The sequence below is a fragment of the Mauremys reevesii genome, linkage group 2 (assembly GCF_016161935.1).
Source record: "Mauremys reevesii isolate NIE-2019 linkage group 2, ASM1616193v1, whole genome shotgun sequence".
Classification (NCBI taxonomy): Eukaryota; Metazoa; Chordata; order Testudines; family Geoemydidae; genus Mauremys; species Mauremys reevesii.
The window spans coordinates 23,446,064-23,467,337 of NC_052624.1; the positions used below are offsets into that span (position 1 = coordinate 23,446,064).

Below are 21,274 nucleotides of genomic sequence, written 5' to 3' on the forward strand. Positions count from 1 at the left end.
AAAAATGACCCTTTGCCGCCTCCAAGTTTTGCAGGAGGGGAAATCACTCTTTGCACTTCTTTATATGTTAGATTTCATACCTGTACTGAAGAGCAGGATGAAGAATGTCTCTCTGGACTATTTTCACTGTTTCTTACAATCCCATTCAGACCTAGTGACTCTGGCAATGAACAATTTAGACATCTTTATAGGTGAACAAGATAGTTAAGTCTGTGGACAAAGTAAAAATTTTATAATGCAGATACTTAAAACAATAGCCCCAGTTGTAACCTGGAATGGTCAAAATTAGAGCTTGGTCCAGTTCATCCTTCTCCCAGTGCAAGACCATTCCCATCACTTTTAGAACAGAATCCAAATACATCCAGGATGGATAATCTTCTCTCAGTACAACCATTTAGCTCCCATGAAGCACTGTAATTGTGCAGGTCAAAGGGAGAATTTATTGACTATTGAATACATAAAGAGAATACGATTTCCAGGCCATAGTGAAAAATAACAAACAATAAAGAAACAATTTTACTCGGTATTTTATTCACTTAACAGAAACATTCACTTATCAGGTATCACTGAAGTGCAATTTACAGAACTTAGCAGCAAATTCACATATGTAAATTCAGATTTATTTTCTTTTGTTGTCTTTTTTTTACAAATATTACAAATTTACATCCATTAGTACAGTATTGCCATTCACTCATGCGTGTTATGTACATAATCGTCACTTAAGAATTACTATTGAGAAAGTTTTCCTTTGCTTCAGGAAATGCTGCATGTTGGTAATTTGTGCTGCTGGGATGTGGTGCACACTGTATTGATGCATATAATGAGGAACGGTAGACAGCTTGGGCCAGATTCAACCCTGGTGTAAGGAGCTGCGACTCCACTACCTTCAATGGACCTATCATATGCCTACTTATGACAGGGTTCAAGCTCGGTCCTTACTGCCTCGATTAGGTCTGGCAATTGAATCCAGGATTTTTAAAATGTATTTGTTGCAACAAAGGCCAGATCAGTCCATCCCACCTGTCTTGTCATCCTTAAAATAACTAGCTCCTTCAGTTTATGGTCATGTTAGCGCTGATACCAGACCCTGCAGCCCTTATGCATACATAAGGTTGGAAACATACTGGGGCTGAACCTAGGTGGTTTAATAAGGAGCCTTGATGTCGCTCGTGTGGCTAGGTTGGGTTAACGTAGAGAGACCCAGTAGTTCAAGAAGGAGTTCCCAGTAAGCTTTGTGAGGAGAGGGTCAGTTTAAATGACAGAGCCTCAGTATTCTTCATGCTGGGGAGGTCAGACTCAACAGCACTGGGCCCTTTCAAATGCTGGCACCCTGCTAGTGCACTGACTCCGTTGTGCAGATGTGCTCAGCTCAGAGTAAGGGGTTGGGGGAGCTTGGAGGGCAATTCTGTCCCAGGGTGCTAGAATTCTCCCCTGAGCTCCCTGGGCCACTGGGGGCTATATACCTTCAAGGAGTGCTGCATGCTCCCATCTACACACCAGCCCCATGCCGTGCTGAGGCAGGGCCATGGTCCCACCCGCACTGGAGTGTATTGGGCCCTTGGGACTAAAGGAGGAAGCAGACCCTATGCTGGGGCCTGGCCCTGGAGGAGCCCATGCATGGGGGCGAGGGGACTCCCTTTGCCCACCCTCCTCTCATTCATACCTGCTTACGGAGCAGCCAGAAGCTCTGTGTGTAACTCACTACACAGACCTGTGCCCTGCTCCCTTCACAAAGCGGCTTCCCTCTGCACTAACACAAAGCTGGCAGGCTGTGGGCCAGATCCTGCTCTCCTTGATGGCAATGGAGACATCTTCCATCAACACCAGCGGGAGCTAGGGCCAAAGCCAGATGGGAAGGTAACACAGGGGAATGTTTGACATTTGGAAGTACAGATGGAATCTCCAGAAGGAGCGTAACATTATTTTGAAACGTTAAAGGTAACCCTGGAAGGGGTCATATTAACAAAGTGGTTACCACAAAGTATCTTCTTGCCCCTAACTTATTGAAACAACGTCAGGTTATTAAATATATCTACTCTAAGGACTTTTTTGGTAGTTAATATGGAATGTATTATTTTATTGGAAAGGTTTTCATAAGGGGAGAGCTCTGCTTTATCTAATTTAAAAATTCTAATTTATCACAATAATTTTTATACAAGACACTATAGCTACATCTTGTAGTTTATAATCTAAAAATAAGATCTCATCAAAATACTGTAGCTAGTCTATTGTGGGCATCAATAAACAATGTATTTACGGTATATGGCTCTCCAAACATGATAAACGCTATACAAAGAGCATCTACCTTTATTGATAGGAACAGTTTCCAGTGTAAAGGAAATTACATGGAAAAAATATGAGCTATGTGTTTGTTTGAAAAGTAACTCATCTAGACTGTTCTGGGGAAATATCTAGACAATTATCACAAATCAGTAGCAGCATGTTATATACAGGTTTACAGAGAATCACTGGAATAAAAAGAAAAGTTGTTATATACCCGCAAATCCTGTCATTTAAAAAAACAAAGAAACAAAATAAATAAAAAAATACAGTGTGTCTGACAGTTAATTCTGTAGTTGGACTATGGAAGTTTAGATCTCCCATGCCTTACATTCTGATGAAGTGAAATGATTCATAGAGCAATAATAACAGACTCAGTCCTTCCTTTTGAAGATATGTTTTAGCAAAAAGCTATTCTTATAACAGAAAACAATCTGCATTTCAGACTGCGAATGAATGTGCGGTCAATTTAATAAGACTATTTAGTACTTACATAGGACCAGAATCTGAAAACCCTTTAGGAGTCTCTAGGAATTAAAGATTCATCTTTAATTAAAGATTATGTCATATGATGAAACCTCCAGGAACACATCAAACCAAAACTGGCAAGCCTACCTTTCTCACGCTGCGTAGAGCCTTACTCTGGGAGTAGTCATGTCCATTGTATGGTTTCAGTGGGACTATCTACAGAGTGAAGTACTATTCAACATAAGTGTGACAGAGTCTGGCTTATGCAGTGATTTACAACCAACCATTAAGTAAATAAATTATTACCACAAGCTCCCTATTTCACAGATGGAAAAATTGAGGCAGTGAATGACCAAATTTCAAAAGTGGGTATCTGAGGTTTTTGTGAGTATCCAACATCAGATATTCAATAGTTGATTTTTCAGAGGTGCAGAGGACCCTCAGCTCCCATTGACTTCATCTGGAATTGTGGGACTCAGCACCTCTGAAAAATCAGGCCCTAACTCTGTTTAGTTTACGGCTTCCAAAAGATGAGGCACCAAAACCTTAGGACTATGGGTGAAAATTTGGTCCTAAGTGATTTGCCGCAGGACACAAAAGGAGTCAGTGTCAGAGCCAGATTTAGAAATCAGGAAATCCTGGCTCCCAGTGCTATGCTCAGATCTGAAAACAGGAAACACAGTTTAAAAGAATCCCTGTAGTCAAAATTAAGCAGCTGACAGAACAATTTTTGCATAGAGGATACACAACTCCTTGTGGATGAATATGCGTGTCCTGTGACTCCCTGTCACACTGTGGGTATGAAGGTATTTTCATGTATTCACTAACTAAAGTATCATCCATCATTCAGCAACATTATTGCTCTGATGGTATGGGGAGAAGATAAACTCAGTGCTTAATTTGTGCCAGCGCTGAGCCCCAGCATCTCTAGGCTTGGCAGTTCATAGCCCCGGCATCTCAGGCTTTGCTGGGTCAGTTATGAAAGTAAAAAAAATTGCTTGAGTCCTGGCACCTAATTGCTTGAGCCTCGGCACCTCTTTCATTACAAATTGAGCACTGGATAAACTGTATTTTAAGTCAGATGCATGGCCTGCTCAAGTCTGAAATGCAGCTGCTTCTTGGATAAATAATAATCCTGTGTACTACAAACAATGAACAGCAGCGTCTTTGTGAGAAACATTTTATAATCTGGGCGTGTAGATCCGTGTAAGGGGATCAGTATGAAAAAGCAGTTTCCTAAAGTCAAGTTCAGTGCATTAATCAAACACATCTTATGTTTATGTATTTCCAATACAGAATTAAAAGAAAATATTCTCATGGAGGTTGTTATTAAATATTGAACTGCATCCATTCTATCAGCCCACACATCCTGCCTATTCTTCTCTCCAGTTGATTTGATCCAGTCATGTAGCAAAGGTGTCGAATGATTTATACAGTTAGTAAAAACTGATCTTGCTCTGGGGGTTTCTTGACCCAGGTGCCTAGACCTGCTTTCTGAAATGCTTTAAACAGCTGCTGCTTGACAGCCTGGTATGTCTGAGCCACCAGTTTAGCCTCACTGTACACTGATGGCATGTCTCCATGGCTTGGCATTCGTGTGCTCAGCTGCAGAACAAAATCAGAGGAGAGGGGAAAAAATAAAAAAACAAATCAACAAGCTAGCAGAAACAGGCGACTTCAACAGCCATATAATCTTCCCGTCTACATTTCCTAAGCAACAAACTATCTCTGAGCGTTCTCTGTTTGCCTTTGATATGCAACAACAAAACACTGAAGCTATAAGGCACAAGGCATTGTTCCTATCTTGAAAACGTGGAGCAAATGCCAAAAAAGGAAAACAGTTTTTGCCTTCCTGAAGTGGGTGCAACCAGCAGCAAATATACACCTGCAAATCACTTGGTGTTTTTGCAAAGAAAAATCTGCTTGTCAATTAGGGTGCTTAGAGGAGGGAAAAAAAATAACCTTTATGAGAATCCGAAAAGAAGAGGACGTGGTTGATTTCAATAAAGGAAGCGGAGCAGTTCAGAGCTTGAGCCAGTCAAATTAATGCCAAGAGACAATATGAGGAAGATTCTCCTCCCCTCTGCCTTTAAATCTGTTATAATAAAAGATGTGAAACATGCATAGGAAGGGCAGTAGTCAAGCTTCGGGGATTTATGCCAGAATGTATAGCTGAGAAGCTGTCTTGTTGAGAGGGACCATAGCTAGTTCAACAAAAGTGAACATTCTGAAGTAAAACCTGAAGCATCTGCCAGAAACTGTCTTAAGAGACAAAGACGCACGTCTGCAGTCCAACAATCACCCTGAGCACACACACAAGAACAAAGCACCTTTTGTATTTCAGAAGGACTAAATCAATGACCGTCTCTGACCTTCCAGAGTCTTAACACAGTCAAGCCAACAGTGAGTCTTTGACATTATATGGAAGCAATCAAGGTCTGGAAAATGCCTTAGAGCAGGCATACAGGTGAACGTCTAGTGCTTACAACCAGCGAAATTACATCCTGTAGGAAAAACTCTGCATCAAAGCACAACCTCCAGGAGCAAACATCCCAGAGAGAGACTAAAATGCAGGCTGAAGTCAGTAGGTTGAACTCCTATGGAAATCTCTGGGCCAATGTTACTCATTCAGTTTAGGGGCAGGTGAATGCTTTTATTGGTATATTCAGCCAAATACAGCAAAGGGTCTAAATGCTGGTGCAAGTTACAGGCCAGGTGTGTGTTGGCCAGAAAACAGGTGGAAGTGGCAAAGTAGTGTGCTAAATGGGGCCTCCCTTTGCTATCAGTGGATTCCAGACTCCTGCTCCTTGCCTTAGTGTGGGGGGCTCCTCCTGCTGCCTTTGGGGAGGCAGGGATTCACCCAGGGGCCACTGCAGTGCCATTATCAGCACAAACACTCAGCTTTATCAGCAACGGGCATCTTGCTCATCAACAAACCAATTCAAAGTGCGAACTGTCTGAAAGCTCTGAGTGCTGGGTCTGGGCCCCTGCCTCCTACGGCACCTGCTGCTGTAGTCCCGGTGCTGGTCTGGACTTCTCTGCTGGGTCTCAGCTGCCCCCAGATCAGATCCACTGGTCAACCCCTCACCCAGGGGCTCTGGCAGTACTGCCCCCCGCTCACTATCTCTATGGGCCAGAGCAACATACAGCCTGGGCTGCCCACCCGTGGGAACACAAAGGACACCATACATCCACCCCACACAGTCCCTCAGTCACTGATCCAGGGCCTCCTTCCCTTTTGGCTTTGGCTGATTCTCATGTGTATCTCAGGGCAGACTCACCAGGGGTCAGGCCATATACCCAGGCTGCTCTCTGGACCTGTGCTCCAGAGCTAGCTCTCAGCCTGCTGTGTCCCTATAGCAGCAGCCATGACAGCCACTGTTCCTGCACTGCTGATGCCCCAGCTAGCCCTTCAGCTTCTCAAAAGACCTTGCCACAGGAACTTGGTCCAGGATTTCCTTCCATCTCCCTACCCAGCTTCTGTTTGCAATCAGGGCTCCAGAGACCTACACCATTCACAGTACTTCTGCTGATTTGTGGAGTGGGAATTCACACCCACACAGGGAGGCTTCACACCTCCATATAGTGGGGTGGTTGTGGGGAATTGCATGCAAAATGAGTGTCATTTACAAACCAAAGGGATCTAAAGGAAAAGCAACTAAGAAGAGGATATAAGAAAAAGGAACACCAGCTCCCCTTCACCACATTTCTTCCACGTGGTTGTGGCTGGATTAAAGCCCTCTCAGAATGCCAGTTGACACGAGTAATGCTTTGTCTGCTCAGGAAATGCCCAATTGGTACAAATCAAAATACTTTACAGATTGTCCCAATCTTCTCCCATCCTGTAGAGAAGGGCAGGATGATTCCTGGCAATCAGTGCTATAATGACCAGGAAGCAAGGAGACAAAGGCTATATAAAGGCAGCATCCCCCTTAAGCCTTTCAGTTTCCTTTGTCTTCTCTTCTGGAAGTGTGGAGCCTAGCTCTCATTTCTTTGAACCCAGCTTTTCCTCTTCCTCTAGCAACTCCTTAGAAGAGAAGAGCAAGGCTGACTCCAAGGAGAGGGTCAAGATGAGGAAGGAGCAAGCAGGAATAGCCACAGCTTAGTGCCTATCTGGTGATCCTACACAGCCTGTGCAGTTTCCCAGGTACAAAAAGTTTTTTGGTGAGCACCCTCCAGGGAATGGGATAATGCCAGAGAGTCATTCAGGGGCTCCTTTACCGATTGCTGTATTGACAAAACAATGGGAAAGGGTGGCTAGGGGCAACCAAGGTATGGCGGCATGGTGGCCATTTTAACTGAGGGAAACCTGTGGCTTTAATTCCATTAAATATAACTGCTGTGGGAGTTCTGGGTGCTCCGAATCTTGCAGGATCGGGTACTTCACTTGTAAGAAGTTGAAATGGCATTAGAGGTATTTACCAATATTAAATAACAGTCACAATCAGAGCCCAATTTTCAAATGTGGGTACTCAGGATGGAACACAGGAAACCAAACAGCCAATTTATGTGCCCCCAAATCAGGAATACAGTGTCCTATTTTTGTATTACAGGTTTGAAAATGGAGTGTTCCACTGTCCAGAATGACCAATGTGGACACTTCCCCTTGAAAACTGCCTGGATTATTGCAGTACAACTTGGGGTGCTATTTCAGCTGTTAGGTCTCCCTGTGCTCCTGTCCATTCAGCTAATGCCATCTCCACGGTACATGACTCCCGAGGATCTCCATCAGCTTTCAGTCTCTACTAACGAGGAATACTGGGGCTCCTTTGGAGGCTGTCATCATTACACGTGGACTGTCAAAGAGGTTGGCTATAAAGTAGGGATCAAAGGCCCCAGTCTCTGTTCACAGACTCTACAGCCCTGGGGAGCAAGAAAGCAGAACTCTTAGTTCTCCCTCACAACAAGGCTGAAATGCTAATACCAGGTCAGATCCATGGTTGGGAAGCTTTCAGCAGTCCCATGGCTGACTGTGAGGCTGTATCCCCGGTAGTTTACAAGGCCTACCTTTCCATAAAGCTTTGCCCACCGAACATAAAACGTGTGCTTGCAGAGCCGCGAAGAGCCCCCACAGGTCCTCTTTCCCGTTGTGGAGTTAATCACTTCAGGGTCCGTGTTACCCACTATCCAGTTCACACTGAAACTGGGAGATTTTCCTGGTTGCCGTATGTCAGCATTACTCACTCCTGTCAAGGGATAAACAGAAGGGCAGAAGAGCATTAATATCAATGGCCCCAAACTTTCACAGACAGCAAACCTGGGCCTTTGGTGGTTAAAATATGAAATATCTCTGTGCAAACACATACCTACTGTGCACTCTGATATTGTTATTATTGTCTCTTAACTGGCACCTCTTTAGGGCATACGAGGATGGAATAATTCAGCCATTCCTGTAGATTCTTTTTCTTAGCAGACAAACCTTATGTTTAGGATGGGGAATGCAATTACATGGTAATGCATGGCAGCGAGCAGCGTTATAACAGCTGAATGAACAGGGCTTCCTCTAACTGGCTTCAGTGTAAAACCCAATTTTTAAAAAGAACTAACAGGCAGCCCCAATAAACACATCTCTTCCTAAGATCTCCTCCAGGTGGGGACTGAGTTTGGTCAGTAAGTAGCACACTGAGATGGCAGGCAATAAAGATGTGACATAATAACAACAAAATATGTGTCTCTCAACTTGACATTTACCATGGAAAGGAAGAAATCTTCCTTTTGGTACTTAGACCCCAAGTTGATGGGGCCTTCTAAATACCATAGATCATACAGATACATGATATGTGCAAACACCTTAATAAGAGACTGTCTAAGGGACAAAAGTACTTGTGGCACCTTAAAGACTAACAAATTTATTTTAGCATGAGCTTTCGTGAGCTACAGCTCACTTCTTCGGATGCATAGAATGGAACACACAGACAGGAGATATTTATACATACAGAGAACATGAAAAGGTGGAAGTATGCATAACAACAGGAAAAGTCTAATCAATTGAGATGAGCTATCATCAGCAGGAGGAAAAAAAACTTTTTGAAGTGATAATTAAGATGGCCCATAGAAGGTGTGAGGAGAACTTAACATAGGGGAAATAGATTCAATTAGTGTAATGACCCAACCATTCCCAGTCTCTGTTTAGGCCAGTGTGCAGTTCTTAAGTATCTAGCAAAGCAAAAGGCCAGTGCAACCGAATGCCTGACACTCTGTCTCCTAGCAACTGATGGCCTGGGCCCCTCCCCTGCAAAGGTGCAACTAAAGGTGTTGGAGACAAAGGGGTCAGGTGACCTCCTGGCCCAGGAAAGAAGCGGAGCAGAGGGGAGGGGCTGGAGGAGGCTGGGGAGACTGGAGCTGGCTGGGGAAAGAAGGGAAGCACAGACAGGGCTCTGATCCCCAATGGGGGCTATGGGGCTCCTGGGGCCCCAAGATGGACCTAACAGGGGGGAACCTGTTATCTGTGCCTGCAAGACCTGTGTTGGACGGTGTTCCTGTCGTCTAAATAAACCTTCTGCTTTACTGGCTGGCTGAGAGTCCTGGTGAATCGCAGGGAGCCCGGGGGTGCAGGGCCCTGACTCCCCCGCACTCCGTGACAACTGGTGGCAGCGATTAACACTGGCCTAAACAGAGACTGGGAATGGTTGGGTCATTACACTAATTGAATCTATTTCCCTATGTTAAGTTCTCCTCACACCTTCTATGGGCCATCTTAATTATCACTTCAAAAAGTTTTTTTTCCTCCTGCTGATGATAGCTCATCTCAATTGATTAGACTTTTCCTGTTGTTATGCATACTTCCACCTTTTCATGTTCTCTGTATGTATAAATATCTCCTGTCTATGTGTTCCATTCTATGCATCCGAAGAAGTGAGCTGTAGCTCACGAAAGCTCATGCTAAAATAAATTTGTTAGTCTTTAAGGTGCCACAAGTACTCCTGTTCTTTTTGCGGATACAGACTAACACGGCTGCTACTCTGAAACCTGTCTAAGGGATAGTCATCACAACCCTTTCCAAGGCTCACAGCACTAACTTTGAATTCACAGGCCTTCGCCCCACACACATAATGTAGGCAGGATAACAAAGGTCCACATTCCTGTCACTCCACTGACTACTGTTATACCCCCAGCACGGGGAATGGTCACTACTGCAGACACAAGATTTTGCCCTATCCTTGAATGTGTCTCAGGTGTTCCAAGTTCTCGGTGGATGCCACATGGCTATCCTGTGGTGAGTGTGCAAGTCATATGGGTTACCATTGGACTTGTCTAGAAGCTACTGCTTCTGTCCTAGACAACTTATCGTTGCCCCACCATGTATGACTACAGGTTTCCTACCAGCATCAGTACACAGACTCTTGTGGCCACAACGTGTCTGGATGTTTGCTTTATACTGGAGATCTTTGTGACCAAACAACATTAAAGGTGACAAAGTAGCTTAGCTCCCTCCTCATGGTAACTCCTGCATCTTGTTCTCTTGTGCCTGGAGGCACGAGAGCCAGGAATAGATCAGCAGCAGAGTCAGCCCAAGGAGATAAGAGGAGTAAGGATGGTGCTGGGTTTATTTTCCAGCACAACATAAATGGCATGAAAAGAGCTTTGAACCAGGATGCTCAATAGTGACTTTTAGGTGCAGAGCTCCAACTTCTGGGTCTGACAGTAATACCCCACCTGGAAAAGAGATGGTGGCCTGAAGGATATTTGGAAAATGCAGGGACTTGGCAATATGTTTGGATTCACTTGTTCTCTTTTTCATTGATCTGCCATAGATATAACTAACCCCACAAACCTGGATAGAGGAGGCCAGCCTGGTGGTTGGGCAGCAGTGGATTGTCCTACTGGGCAGGGGTTACCTTGGCAATAGACATGGATTGGAGTCCAGGAATGACTCTGTTTCCAAACTGAAGCCTGGACTGTCAGCCCAACTAACAGACAATCTGACCTTCCCACATGAGTGTCAGGCTACAACAGTGGGTGCAAACAAGGATGCATTGTTTTTACAGCTTTTTGGAAAACTCCATTTATTATTCTTTGATAGATTATAACAATGAATGTCACTGTGATGCATGCCAGAACGGGTTAATCGTCCTGCAAAATAAATAACCCCCAAAAGACAAGTGGGGAGATAATGTTTGTGTTTTTGTGTATTTACATATGTATGAGTAGGGTCGACAATGTAATCAGTCCCTGTCTGTGCTGTATTCTGATAATTCAGACATCAAAAGAACATCCTAGCATTTAAATGAATTGAAAACAGGAGATATCTCTGTATTCATCTCTTTTTGAAATGTATAGCAAATAATCTGCGAATGGTGGAGGAATAAGCAAATTGCCTTATGTTAATTCTATAGTTAAGTACCAGTGATGGACCTCCTTCAAAGTCATCCTAATTACCTTTTGTTCCCTGAGGAACTCTCAATTTGTCAAAGAGGACCTGAAATTGTATAAAAGGTCCTTGGGTCCTGATTCTGTCATCTCAGATCTGCTTAAGCTTCATCGGGGGAAGTTTGAGTCACAAGACTGAGGTCCCAACTATGCTGGTATGCCCTGAATATGATATTTGGACATTGGACTATAACCTATGAACTATTTCTGAAAGAACTCTTTGCAACTACAAAGCTCACCATTGCTGCTCTGAGTCTGAGCCTCAGTGAACTGAACTCATGTCTGTATGTATAATGATCTTTTAACCATACTCTCTCTCTTTTGTTTTTGAATAAATATTAGTTTAGTCAATAAGAATTGGCTGTAGCATGCATTTGGGTAAGATCTGAAATATTCAATAACCTGGGAGGTAATGTGTCCTAGTCTTTGGGATTGGTAGAACCTTTTGATGAAATAAGATTTTCAGGAATCTTCATCATATTTGACTTAGGTACCTGGATGGAGTCCTGAGTCTGGATCACTTTAAGTCATAAGGATATGAATCAACAGTGTTCCCCTGTTGCCAAAAAAGCTAATGGCATTTTGGATTGTATAAGTAGGGGCATTGCCAGCAGATCGAGGGACATGATCATTCCCCTCTATTTGGCATTGGTGAGGCCTCATCTGGAGTACTGTGTCCAGTTTTGGGCCCCACACTACAAGAAGGATGTGGAAAAATTGGAAAGAGTCCAGCGGAGGGCAACAAAAATGATTAGGGGGCTGGAGCATATGACTTATGAGGAGAGGCTGAGGGAACTGCGATTGTTTAGTCTGCAGAAGAGAAGAATGAGGGGGGATTTGATAGCTGCTTTCAGCTATTGAAAGGGGGTTCCAAAGAGGATGGATCTAGACTGTTCTCAGTGATACCAGATGACAGAACAGGGAGTAATAGTCTCAAGTTGCTGTGGGGGAGGTCTAGGTTGGATATTAGGAAAAACTTTTTCACTAGGAGGGTGGTGAAGAACTGGAATGGGTTACCTAGGGTGGTGGTGGAATCTCCATCCTTAGAGGTTTTTAAGGCCAGGCTTGACAAAGCCCTGGCTGGGATGATTTAGTTGGGGATTGGTCCTGCTTTGAGCAGGGGGTTGGACTAGATGACCTCCTGAGGTCCCTTCCAACCCTGATATTCTATGATTCTAAGGGAACTGTGTTGTTTGGACTTCTGACTAACCAGTAAGGTAATAAAGCAGCTCTTTAATGCTGGCTTGGTAAATCTAGTTACTGGAATATCCACCAGCTTTTTGGGGATTGTCTGCCCCATTCTTTGCAGTTCACCCTAGTTGAGTGACCACAGCTGGTCCCCACTGGAACCTTGGTCACAGTCATAGGCACCAACTCCGTGGGTGCTCTGGGCTGGAGCACCCACGGGGAAAAATTAGTGGGTGCTCAGCACCCACCAGCAGCCAAACTCCCCGCTCTGCCCTGCCTCACCTCATCTCCTCCTCCGCCTCCTCTCCTGAGCATGCTGCGTCCCAACTGCTCCGCCTACCTCCCAGTGCTTGCCGCTGCCAAACAGCAGTAGCAGGCTCCGGGAGGGAGGGGCGAGGAGCAGGAACGTGGCGCGCTCAGGGAAGGAGGTGGGGAAGAGACGGGGACAGGCTGGAATTTGAGGAAGGAGTCGAATAGGGGCAGAGAGGGGGCGGAGTTGGGGAGGGGCCTTTGGAGAAGGGGTTGGAATGGGGGAGAGGGCAGCGGTGAAGGAGCGGGGCCGGGGATAGGGTTGAGCAGTTTAAGACACTGAGGGCCTGCTTTTCAGATATGCTGCACTCCAGGAGCTCCCACTGACTGCAGCTGAGATTGTGGGTGGTCAGTACTTCTAAACAATCAATCCCAAGGTGTCTCAAGTTGGGCCTCCAAAAATGGGGGTACACCAGATCAGCGGCCACTTTTGAAAGGCCTCAGTAACGTGCCAAAGGTCATTCAGCAAGCCCAGTGGGGAACAAAATCCACACTGGGATCCTACTCACTGGACCACATTGCCATCACAGTAATACTGTTGGAGTCCTCCTGCGTGAAAATGCTTCCAGCACTTGTAACATTGGAAGCAGCGCCAGTTCTGCCACTTAAAACAGTTCCCACCTCCCAGCTGTGTGCCTCTCAGCAGGACATGAATTAATGTCATAGAGAGCTGCTCACTCTCTGCTCCAAATATTGTCCAGCATGGTTCTCTCCACATGGAAAAACAAGTGTCTGCTAGAGTAAAGGGGGACTGAGCATGTAGAGGGAAAGAAATGAGGCCATTAAAAAACAAAATAATACAATGAAAGTGATCACACTAGATACAGCTGTTGGGTATTTATGGCTTCCTGGCATGGATGGCATCAGAGGAATGACCAAGGTGACTGAACTATCCTAGCTACAGCGTGAAGACGGCTTAAGACAAGACTAAAACTGAGTCATAATCACACACTGGGTTCGCAATCACTTTCATATCACATTAATACCAATTTCAGTTTTTTTCTGAGATAACTGATGCGTCTGCATCTCAAAATCCAATTCACCTAAGCAGTAGAATAAAAACGTCCTTTTGCTTAAATCCTGAATAGCAGAGAACTCCAGGGTGCTATTCATATACCTCCATAGAGAACAAGATGCAAACTGATCAGAATCTGGTATTTGACACTTATGCACCAGTCTCTGTCAAGATATTACCATAAAGCTTAACGGACTGAGTGCCAAAAATATGGCAGCAAATGCTCAGCCAGCCCCTGTCTAGCAAAAAGCCACAGGTCACAGAATAAACACAGATGCAGGAAAATCAATGACCAGAGGAAAACAAAAATTTGAATTGAATTAACAGGAGCTTTGCATACATACATTACAATTAATCCCTTAAACAATAAAAAAAAAAATACAGATCAACCCCAGGCAATCAGTGCCAATAGAGAGCAGTCTACAATAGTGGAAGGGATCATAGAAACCCACGGAAGCCGAAACCAAGCTGACATTAAACAATAGTTGAAGCTCTGCAATAACCAGTGCATAAAACAGCACAATTAAAAACACAAACTCAGGGGGAAAAACTGATATTACTGATGAACAGCCCCAAAACCTAAAGGCTGTATGAAGGCAATAGCACATGACAATGCATGTCTGCTAATCATATGGGTGAAATTTAGCCCCCTGTGCCCAGATCTAGACATCACCTCTTCACCTGGTCCTATTACAGTGTCAGTTAACAGTGTCAGGTGGGTAACATGGTGAGGTGATCCGGTGATCTCCAGATCCAGGCAGAAAGGAATAAATGGCTTGATTTGCCCCACTTGCATACCTGAGAATATCTACAGTGATTGAGGGACGCATAGGCCAGAGTGTTCTTTAGCTAATAAATCACAGTTTTGCACAGTGGATAATTTAATCCCACAGAAATGTTCCCTCTCTGCCTGTGGTATACATGATGGGGGAGTGGGAAAAGTTGGGGATCTTATTTGTAGAGAGGGGGGAAAATGACCTCCAGAGGTATTTTTCTGAGCTCCAGACAGAAGTCCTCTCTGGCAGGATAATTCAGTCATATCCAGAGAGAGGGTGAACTTGACCAGAGACATGGAAATCATTCCAATCCTTTCTTTAGGGTTAGATTGAACCATTGCTCAATGCCCAAATGTGGAGGAGCCCCAAGGAGGAATTGTGACTCAGAGAATCACAGTTTCTTCCCTGCTCCTCACTTGCTCCTGGGAGGGGATCATTTACTACAGCCATTTACTGGGTGTAGAATATTCCTTCCTAGTGTGGGTGAAGCCAAGACTCTCCCTACTCCCTATTCCTCCTGACCCACCTGCTCAGGGGATGAGAGGAATACCAAGCGCACAGCAGGCTTCTGTTCTTTTCCCCCTGCACCTGGGCCCAAGTTCTGGGGAAGGGATGAGGCTGGAGTCTTACTACCCCTTACTCCTTGGTATTACCTTGTTAGAGTCAGGTTCAGGCTGGCCTTTTGATTGATAGTGGCATTTTAACAAGGGGCTCCTGTGGATCTAGGCAGTCCCCTCCAGCTCATTAATATTAAAGTCTTTGAAACAAACTTGGCCAATCTGTGCCCTGAATCACACTCGGTTCTGCCCCACTGGAGTCACAGGAGCTGCAGAAGTGTAGCTGATGGCACAGTGTGGGCCTACACTGTTTTACTTAATGGGATACACAGCATTGCCAACCCCAAGAATTTAACTATCATGAGTTAGGATTCCCCTTCCCCTTTCCTCCCCTCCCTCAAATCAGTAAGAGAACCTTTTATAACAGGTTAGATTTAAAAAACAAATAGAAACAAACAAACAAAAAACCCCACCCTTAATGCTAGGCCTTATTCTGCTTTCAGCCACGTGGTGTAAATCAAGAGTAATGCCACTGAAGTCAATGGAATTTCACTTGTGTGGAATTGGTGTGAAAGGAAAATCAAAGGTGTGTTTTCTACTGTGGTAGCAAGGAATGATCTCAGCTGTCCTCATCAGGGCCTTAACTCTTTTTCTTCACTAAAATGACCCACCTTAAGGCATAAATGAGATAACAAAAATGCTTGGTATCCTCATAAACAAAGGGGACCAATAATTTTAAATCCCTATCAGTTTGATTTCTAATTGGAATCCTGAGGTAGAAGCTGCCCGGTTTGAGATTGTTATGGGTTCCAATGCATTCCATGTGCCTTTTTCTAGTCACCCATTTCATTAGCCATTAGTTTCACTGAGTACTTTGTCCTCGAAACCTCTCATTTGAGGAAGTCTTCTGTGCACCACAGTTTTACAGCTGTGAAGCACATAACGTAAATCACAACAACCTACATTTAATATGGATTGACACTGGCTCTGTAGTATTTCTGACGCTTGGCTCCGTAGGAGTCATGAGCATGTATCAAACAATGTTTTTCTTAACTAAAGCAATACAGATCAAATCATCTGGAGAGACAGATTCCACCCAGTACTGCTCCCAGTCTAAAGGAAATTCACAGACAGCATAAAGGCAAAGAGAAAGCTTTCCCAAACAAAGACAACTCTCAGGGAAAGAAGAAACCAAGTTCTATGAGACAATCACATTGCAAGTGACATTGGTACCCCTTTGATGCAGCTTTACCATCCTGAAAACGTGTGACACAAACAAAAACGTACAGTATAAAGCCAAACCCTTGCCAGTATCATCTGGGCTGGCTGTGGTTATTTCCCTTGTTAGCATCTTATCATTTTTAATCACTTTTCAACCTGTGTGGGGTTTCTTCGTACACAGGAAACTTCCAGTGAGACTTATTAGAAAAAGGGCTTGATTCTTCTCTCATGTACACTGATGTACTATTATGTAAAACTGATGTAATAACATATGAAATAAGTTAATTATGGTCACAATGTGTGAAATTCACCCCTGTGCAGAGGTCCAGCACAAGACCTATGAACTACATAAGTCCCACTTAAATCCTATTTTGAAGACTTAATTGGCTTAAGTGTGTGATGGCCTTCTGCACAGGGATAAATTTTCCCCACTAAAGGGAGAATGTACTGGTACTCTATATGGAAATCACTTTAGAGGCCAATTCTCATTCTACTCTAGTCATTGATAAACAGAATTCATATAGTTATTAATGTAATCTCAAACAAAATGATGAAATATGTATGGGGATTCCTTATATATTCGTATTAGACAATCTTCTATATTTGTCTAACTATACTGAAGATTTTTAAAGAAAATGTTTGACAACAGGCTAAGCAGCTACCCCGACATGCTCACCCTGACAACAAACATGCAAGTGGTATGAATCTAATGTGCTAAGCCCACAGTGAAACAGCCAATTTCCCCCTTAGCTAAACTATCACTTCTTCACGCTTAGCAAAGCTAATTTTATCTCAAAGACACATGTGAAACATAAAAACTCAGCAAGAGGAATAAGAAACAGATAAAGGATAAACTATCCAACAGCACTCAAATGACTTAGGTGCTTTAAGTCACTCCACTGAGGTCAGTGCTGCAATGTCAGCAGAGACTCCTGGCAAGTCATTTATACATACCACAGTCATCCCCTTGGTATCTCAGTGCATCCTTGCCAATAATCACAGTTCTCCAGTGTTCCAGGAGCCTGATTGAAGGGCCTGATCCTGTGAGGTGCTGAGGACCTTCGACTCTCAGTTACCTCAAATGGACTGGAAGGCACTCAGCAATCTGCAGGATGTTGTCCACACTTCTCAGGATCAGGCCCTAAGGTAGCTTAAGAATAGTTGGGAATCCTGGCTGCTGTCTGAGGCCAATTAAATCAATGAGAGTTTTTCCATTGACATCACTGGATTTGGATCAGGCCCTGGCTAATAAGGATTTATTAGGCTATGGGGGCTGATAGGATTACATCCTACCAATAATATTACTACTGGGTAGTGTGGCTGATGTACTGCGGGGTGTTACACCACCTGCTGCCACAAGGGGACTCCTTATGGTGCCAGAGCTGGACTACACAGACTGCAGGCAGGGGAGGGAACAGGGAATAAAGGCTTGTGTGGGGTTGATTCACAGTACAGAGATCCCTGCATTAACCTCCCTGCAGTCCTTTCCTGATGCTTCTGTTCAGACTCAGCAACAAGGACTGGAGTAGGGGGGGTCTGGGGGAGGGGGCTCTCAGATGGGAGGAGGCAGGCTACTTCTCCTGGGGTGGGGATGGTGGGCAGCAGGTAGGTGAGGGAAGGGTCCTGAGCCTGAGGATGGGTGTTTTGACTCTGTAGGTTTGTGTGTGTGTGTGTCCCTGAGCCTGGGCGTGTCAAACGAGAGGGGGCTCTGAGCTGCGGGGGCTGGTTTGGAGCTGTGGAGATGTTAGCTAGGAAGTGGAAGGATTTTCAGTCTGGGAGACGATGTTTCTGAGCACGTGGGAGTTGGGCTGGAGGGAGCTTGAGGAGGCCCTGGGTCAGGAGTGGGCTGGGTTGGGCAGGCAGGGTTGCGTACAAGGGGAATGAAGTCCGTTGGGCTGTAAGAGCTAAAGTACTGATGCCACTTTAAGCATTTAAAGCTGTGTAGCATTCATGGCCACCAATGGGCCACTGTAAGAGTTTAGGGCCTGATCCTTCAAGGCGCTGAGCAACTCCTGTGAGGTGCTAGGTGCACTCAACTCCCACTGATGTCAGTGGGAACTGTAGGCATGCTGCACCCTGCTGGATTGGGCCCACTGCAGTCAATTAGAACTTTACTATTGGTTTCAATGGGTGCCAGATCAGACCCTTATGCACATATTCAGGTAACCCAGATGGTCACCCCAGCTATGCATCATGGTGGTCCCTATTGACCAGCAGTCCTTCCTACTGATTATCATTAGGAATCAATTGCTTCCCTGGGAGCCTGCTGTGTTAGCTGGATCATTCCTCTCCCAATGTAGCCTGGAGTGGTGTATTGCTATTGCTCAAATGAGAATGAGAGGAAAACATGCAGCTTGGATGCATGGAGGACACATGGTGTAAACAAATGCTAAGAAGTTAACTTTCCTCTTGACGTCCAGTGCAATTAGTGATGGGAAAGGTGATCATTTGTCTTTCAAGCAGGTGTTTGCTTACCACTGAGGAGCAACTGATTATGCCGGTATGAAGCTGGCAGCTGACCAATGTCTTCTATTCTATGGCTCATTACCCTGGAAAGGTGACCAGTGTGACAGAGGCTTCCCACAATAATGCTGTGCAAGTATGTGGGTTCGATGAAGTAACTGAGGAGAGCACCTTGTAACCCAAGAACGTTCCATCTGGAAAAGAAATACAGCAGTGATAAAACATACTGATACAGAAACGAACCTGAGAGAGACTGTGAGGAAAAAAATGTCAACACATGGGTGACGGAGACTTTTCCCATCTTTGGCATTTTGATTCCAGAGATACACATTTAGGGTCAGACGCTCTACTTGGCTAAATCCCCTTAAACTACCCTAAATATATAGCTGAAGATTCCCTCATTGTGGAGTGATCTTTGGCTGGCACAAAGCTCCTCCTGCTGTTGCATCAGCATGTGCTTGGCATATCAGAAACATGGTGGGGCAGAAAGGGGTGGAGCTGGTGACCCCTGGACTGGAAGCAGAAAGGTGGTTTAGAGTTAGGAGTGAATCAGGCCCACAGATTTTCTCACACCGGGCAACTAGTGGAAATCACTAGGACTGATTCTCCTCTCACACTGGTATTAGCCTGGTGTAACTCTGCTGACTTAGGGCTAGTCTACACTTACGAGCCGGGTCGATGCGGTGAGTTCGACTTCTCGGAGTTCGAACTATCGCGTCTAATCTGGACGCGATAGTTCGAACTCCGGAAGCGATAGTTCGAACTCCGGTACTCTACCACTGCAAAAGGCGGTGGCGGAGTCGACCTTGGAGCCGCGGACTTCGATTCCACGGCGTCTGGACGGGTGAGTAGTTCGAACTAGGGTACTTCGAATTCAGCTACGCTATTCACGTAGCTGAATTTGCATACCCTAGTTCGACCCCGCTTCTTAGTGTGGACCAGCCCTTAGTGGAGTTACGTCTGACTTATAGGCCTCATGCTGGACACACTCCTTGGAATGGCTATTTGATTTGAAGCCCCTTTTGCATTTATTCTTAACACACATTTGTGTGGATTTTGAAAATTGTCCTGCATAAAAATATCCATGTTGTTACATTAGAAGTGAGGTTAGAGTGGAAACAAAAGCGTTTGTATTCCTTATTCACTATTGGTGATATGTTGTTTGCTATTCTCTTCTTTAAGAAAGTTTCGGTCGTCCACTCACGGGGCAGACACGATGCCATGTTTCGTAGGTGACCAATTTGCACACCACATAGTTGTCATGACCAGTTTGCTGCAAACACCTCACAGGCTGACATTTGTTTGCACAGACTGCTTGCCATGCAATTATGAAGAGCAAATACCTTCAAAAGAATCAAAGTCTATTCCTGAACCGAAAAAAGGGCTACATTTGTTAGGTAATTTATTCATAACAAATAATTCGATGAGCTCTGATATAGTCAGACTGAGTGTGCCTTGCCTTGATGCTCTCAATACAGATATAAAAGAATGACAATGAAAACCTTAGGGCCTTGCAACTGCTAATGATTTTGAGCTCCTTATAACTGCTATTGGATTAGTTGAAAGAGCTGCTCTGCATTTTAATACGTACAATTCTTTTATATAAAGCTAGTTACAAATAAGACTGAATCCAAATTCTAAATTCTCTAGAGGATATATAATTAGATAAAAAGCAGAAAGGAGAAAAAAGGGAAAAAAGAGATTTCAAGATATGGTTATCTTCACTTGCAAACCTCAGGTTCTGTCTTGCTCAGTGCCAGTTTAATGAGAAATATTTTTCCTTCCTAAATTACCCAAACATGTTTTCCTGAACTTAAGTGACACTTATAATATAGTTCAAAGCTTTTCACCTCGTTTTGGGCAGTACTGAGCTCAAATTAGAAACTCTTTTGAAAAATGTGCTTTTGGGGAGTGCATTTTGGCTTATAAAAGCTGACAACATTTGGAGATCCAGAGCCAAATGAAAAAAAGTTTCGAGGTGTCTGCTATTTGAGGCAACATCCAGTGGCTACCATGCTAAATAATGTGTTTAAAGCACACTCTCCATCAGCAGCAAGCATTATATAGCTAATTTCTTACATCATTGTTCTTTTCATTAATTAACATTTCTCAACCGTTAGTGCAATTATTGCGGTGCCTCTGTGCTGTATGTCTCTTTTCATGATTAATAAGGAGTCATTATATTTCCCTTTCCTGAAGCAGTCAATTAACACGGAATACTTTCCATTAATTACGGAATGTTTAAAACCAGCATGCTGTACCTGGAGAGCAATCTGCTCAAGAAACCTGTGACACCAATTGCTTTAAAAAGTTCTCTTTAAATTTTATTCCAAAAACACAAGCAATTTAGCTGGCTATATTAATTTGCCTCAGAAGCAGGGCTGTGAATGAGAAACATCTTTTAATCTCATGCAAGAAAAGGCAGCCATCTGGCTGCTGAGGATTTCAGAGTGAGACTTTCCCTCTCTCCCTCTATAAATGCAGGTCATTAAAGTAATGTGTTCATCTACATAAAACTCAAATGGAATATAAAAGGTAATATTTATATACAAACAATTTAGTCCCACAATTTAAACAGTCATTGGTTTTATGAAACATTTACTTTAGTCTATCAGATTTGCATAACT

The 21,274-nt window shown here is 44.1% G+C and overlaps 1 protein-coding gene across 1 annotated transcript in view; it reads right to left on the reverse strand.

Annotated features, from left to right (window-relative positions):
* Positions 1-526: 526 nt before the first annotated feature.
* ADARB2 (adenosine deaminase RNA specific B2 (inactive)) overlaps positions 527-21,274 on the reverse strand; it is a 430,816-nt gene continuing 410,068 nt past the window's right edge. The window contains exons 8-10 of the mRNA XM_039527879.1: positions 18,660-18,841; positions 7,756-7,934; positions 527-4,353 (exon numbers count right to left, since the gene is read on the reverse strand). Of these exons, the coding sequence (XP_039383813.1) occupies positions 4,177-4,353; positions 7,756-7,934; positions 18,660-18,841 (538 nt within the window). The 3' untranslated portion in view covers positions 527-4,176. The remainder of the gene's footprint in view (positions 4,354-7,755; positions 7,935-18,659; positions 18,842-21,274) is intronic.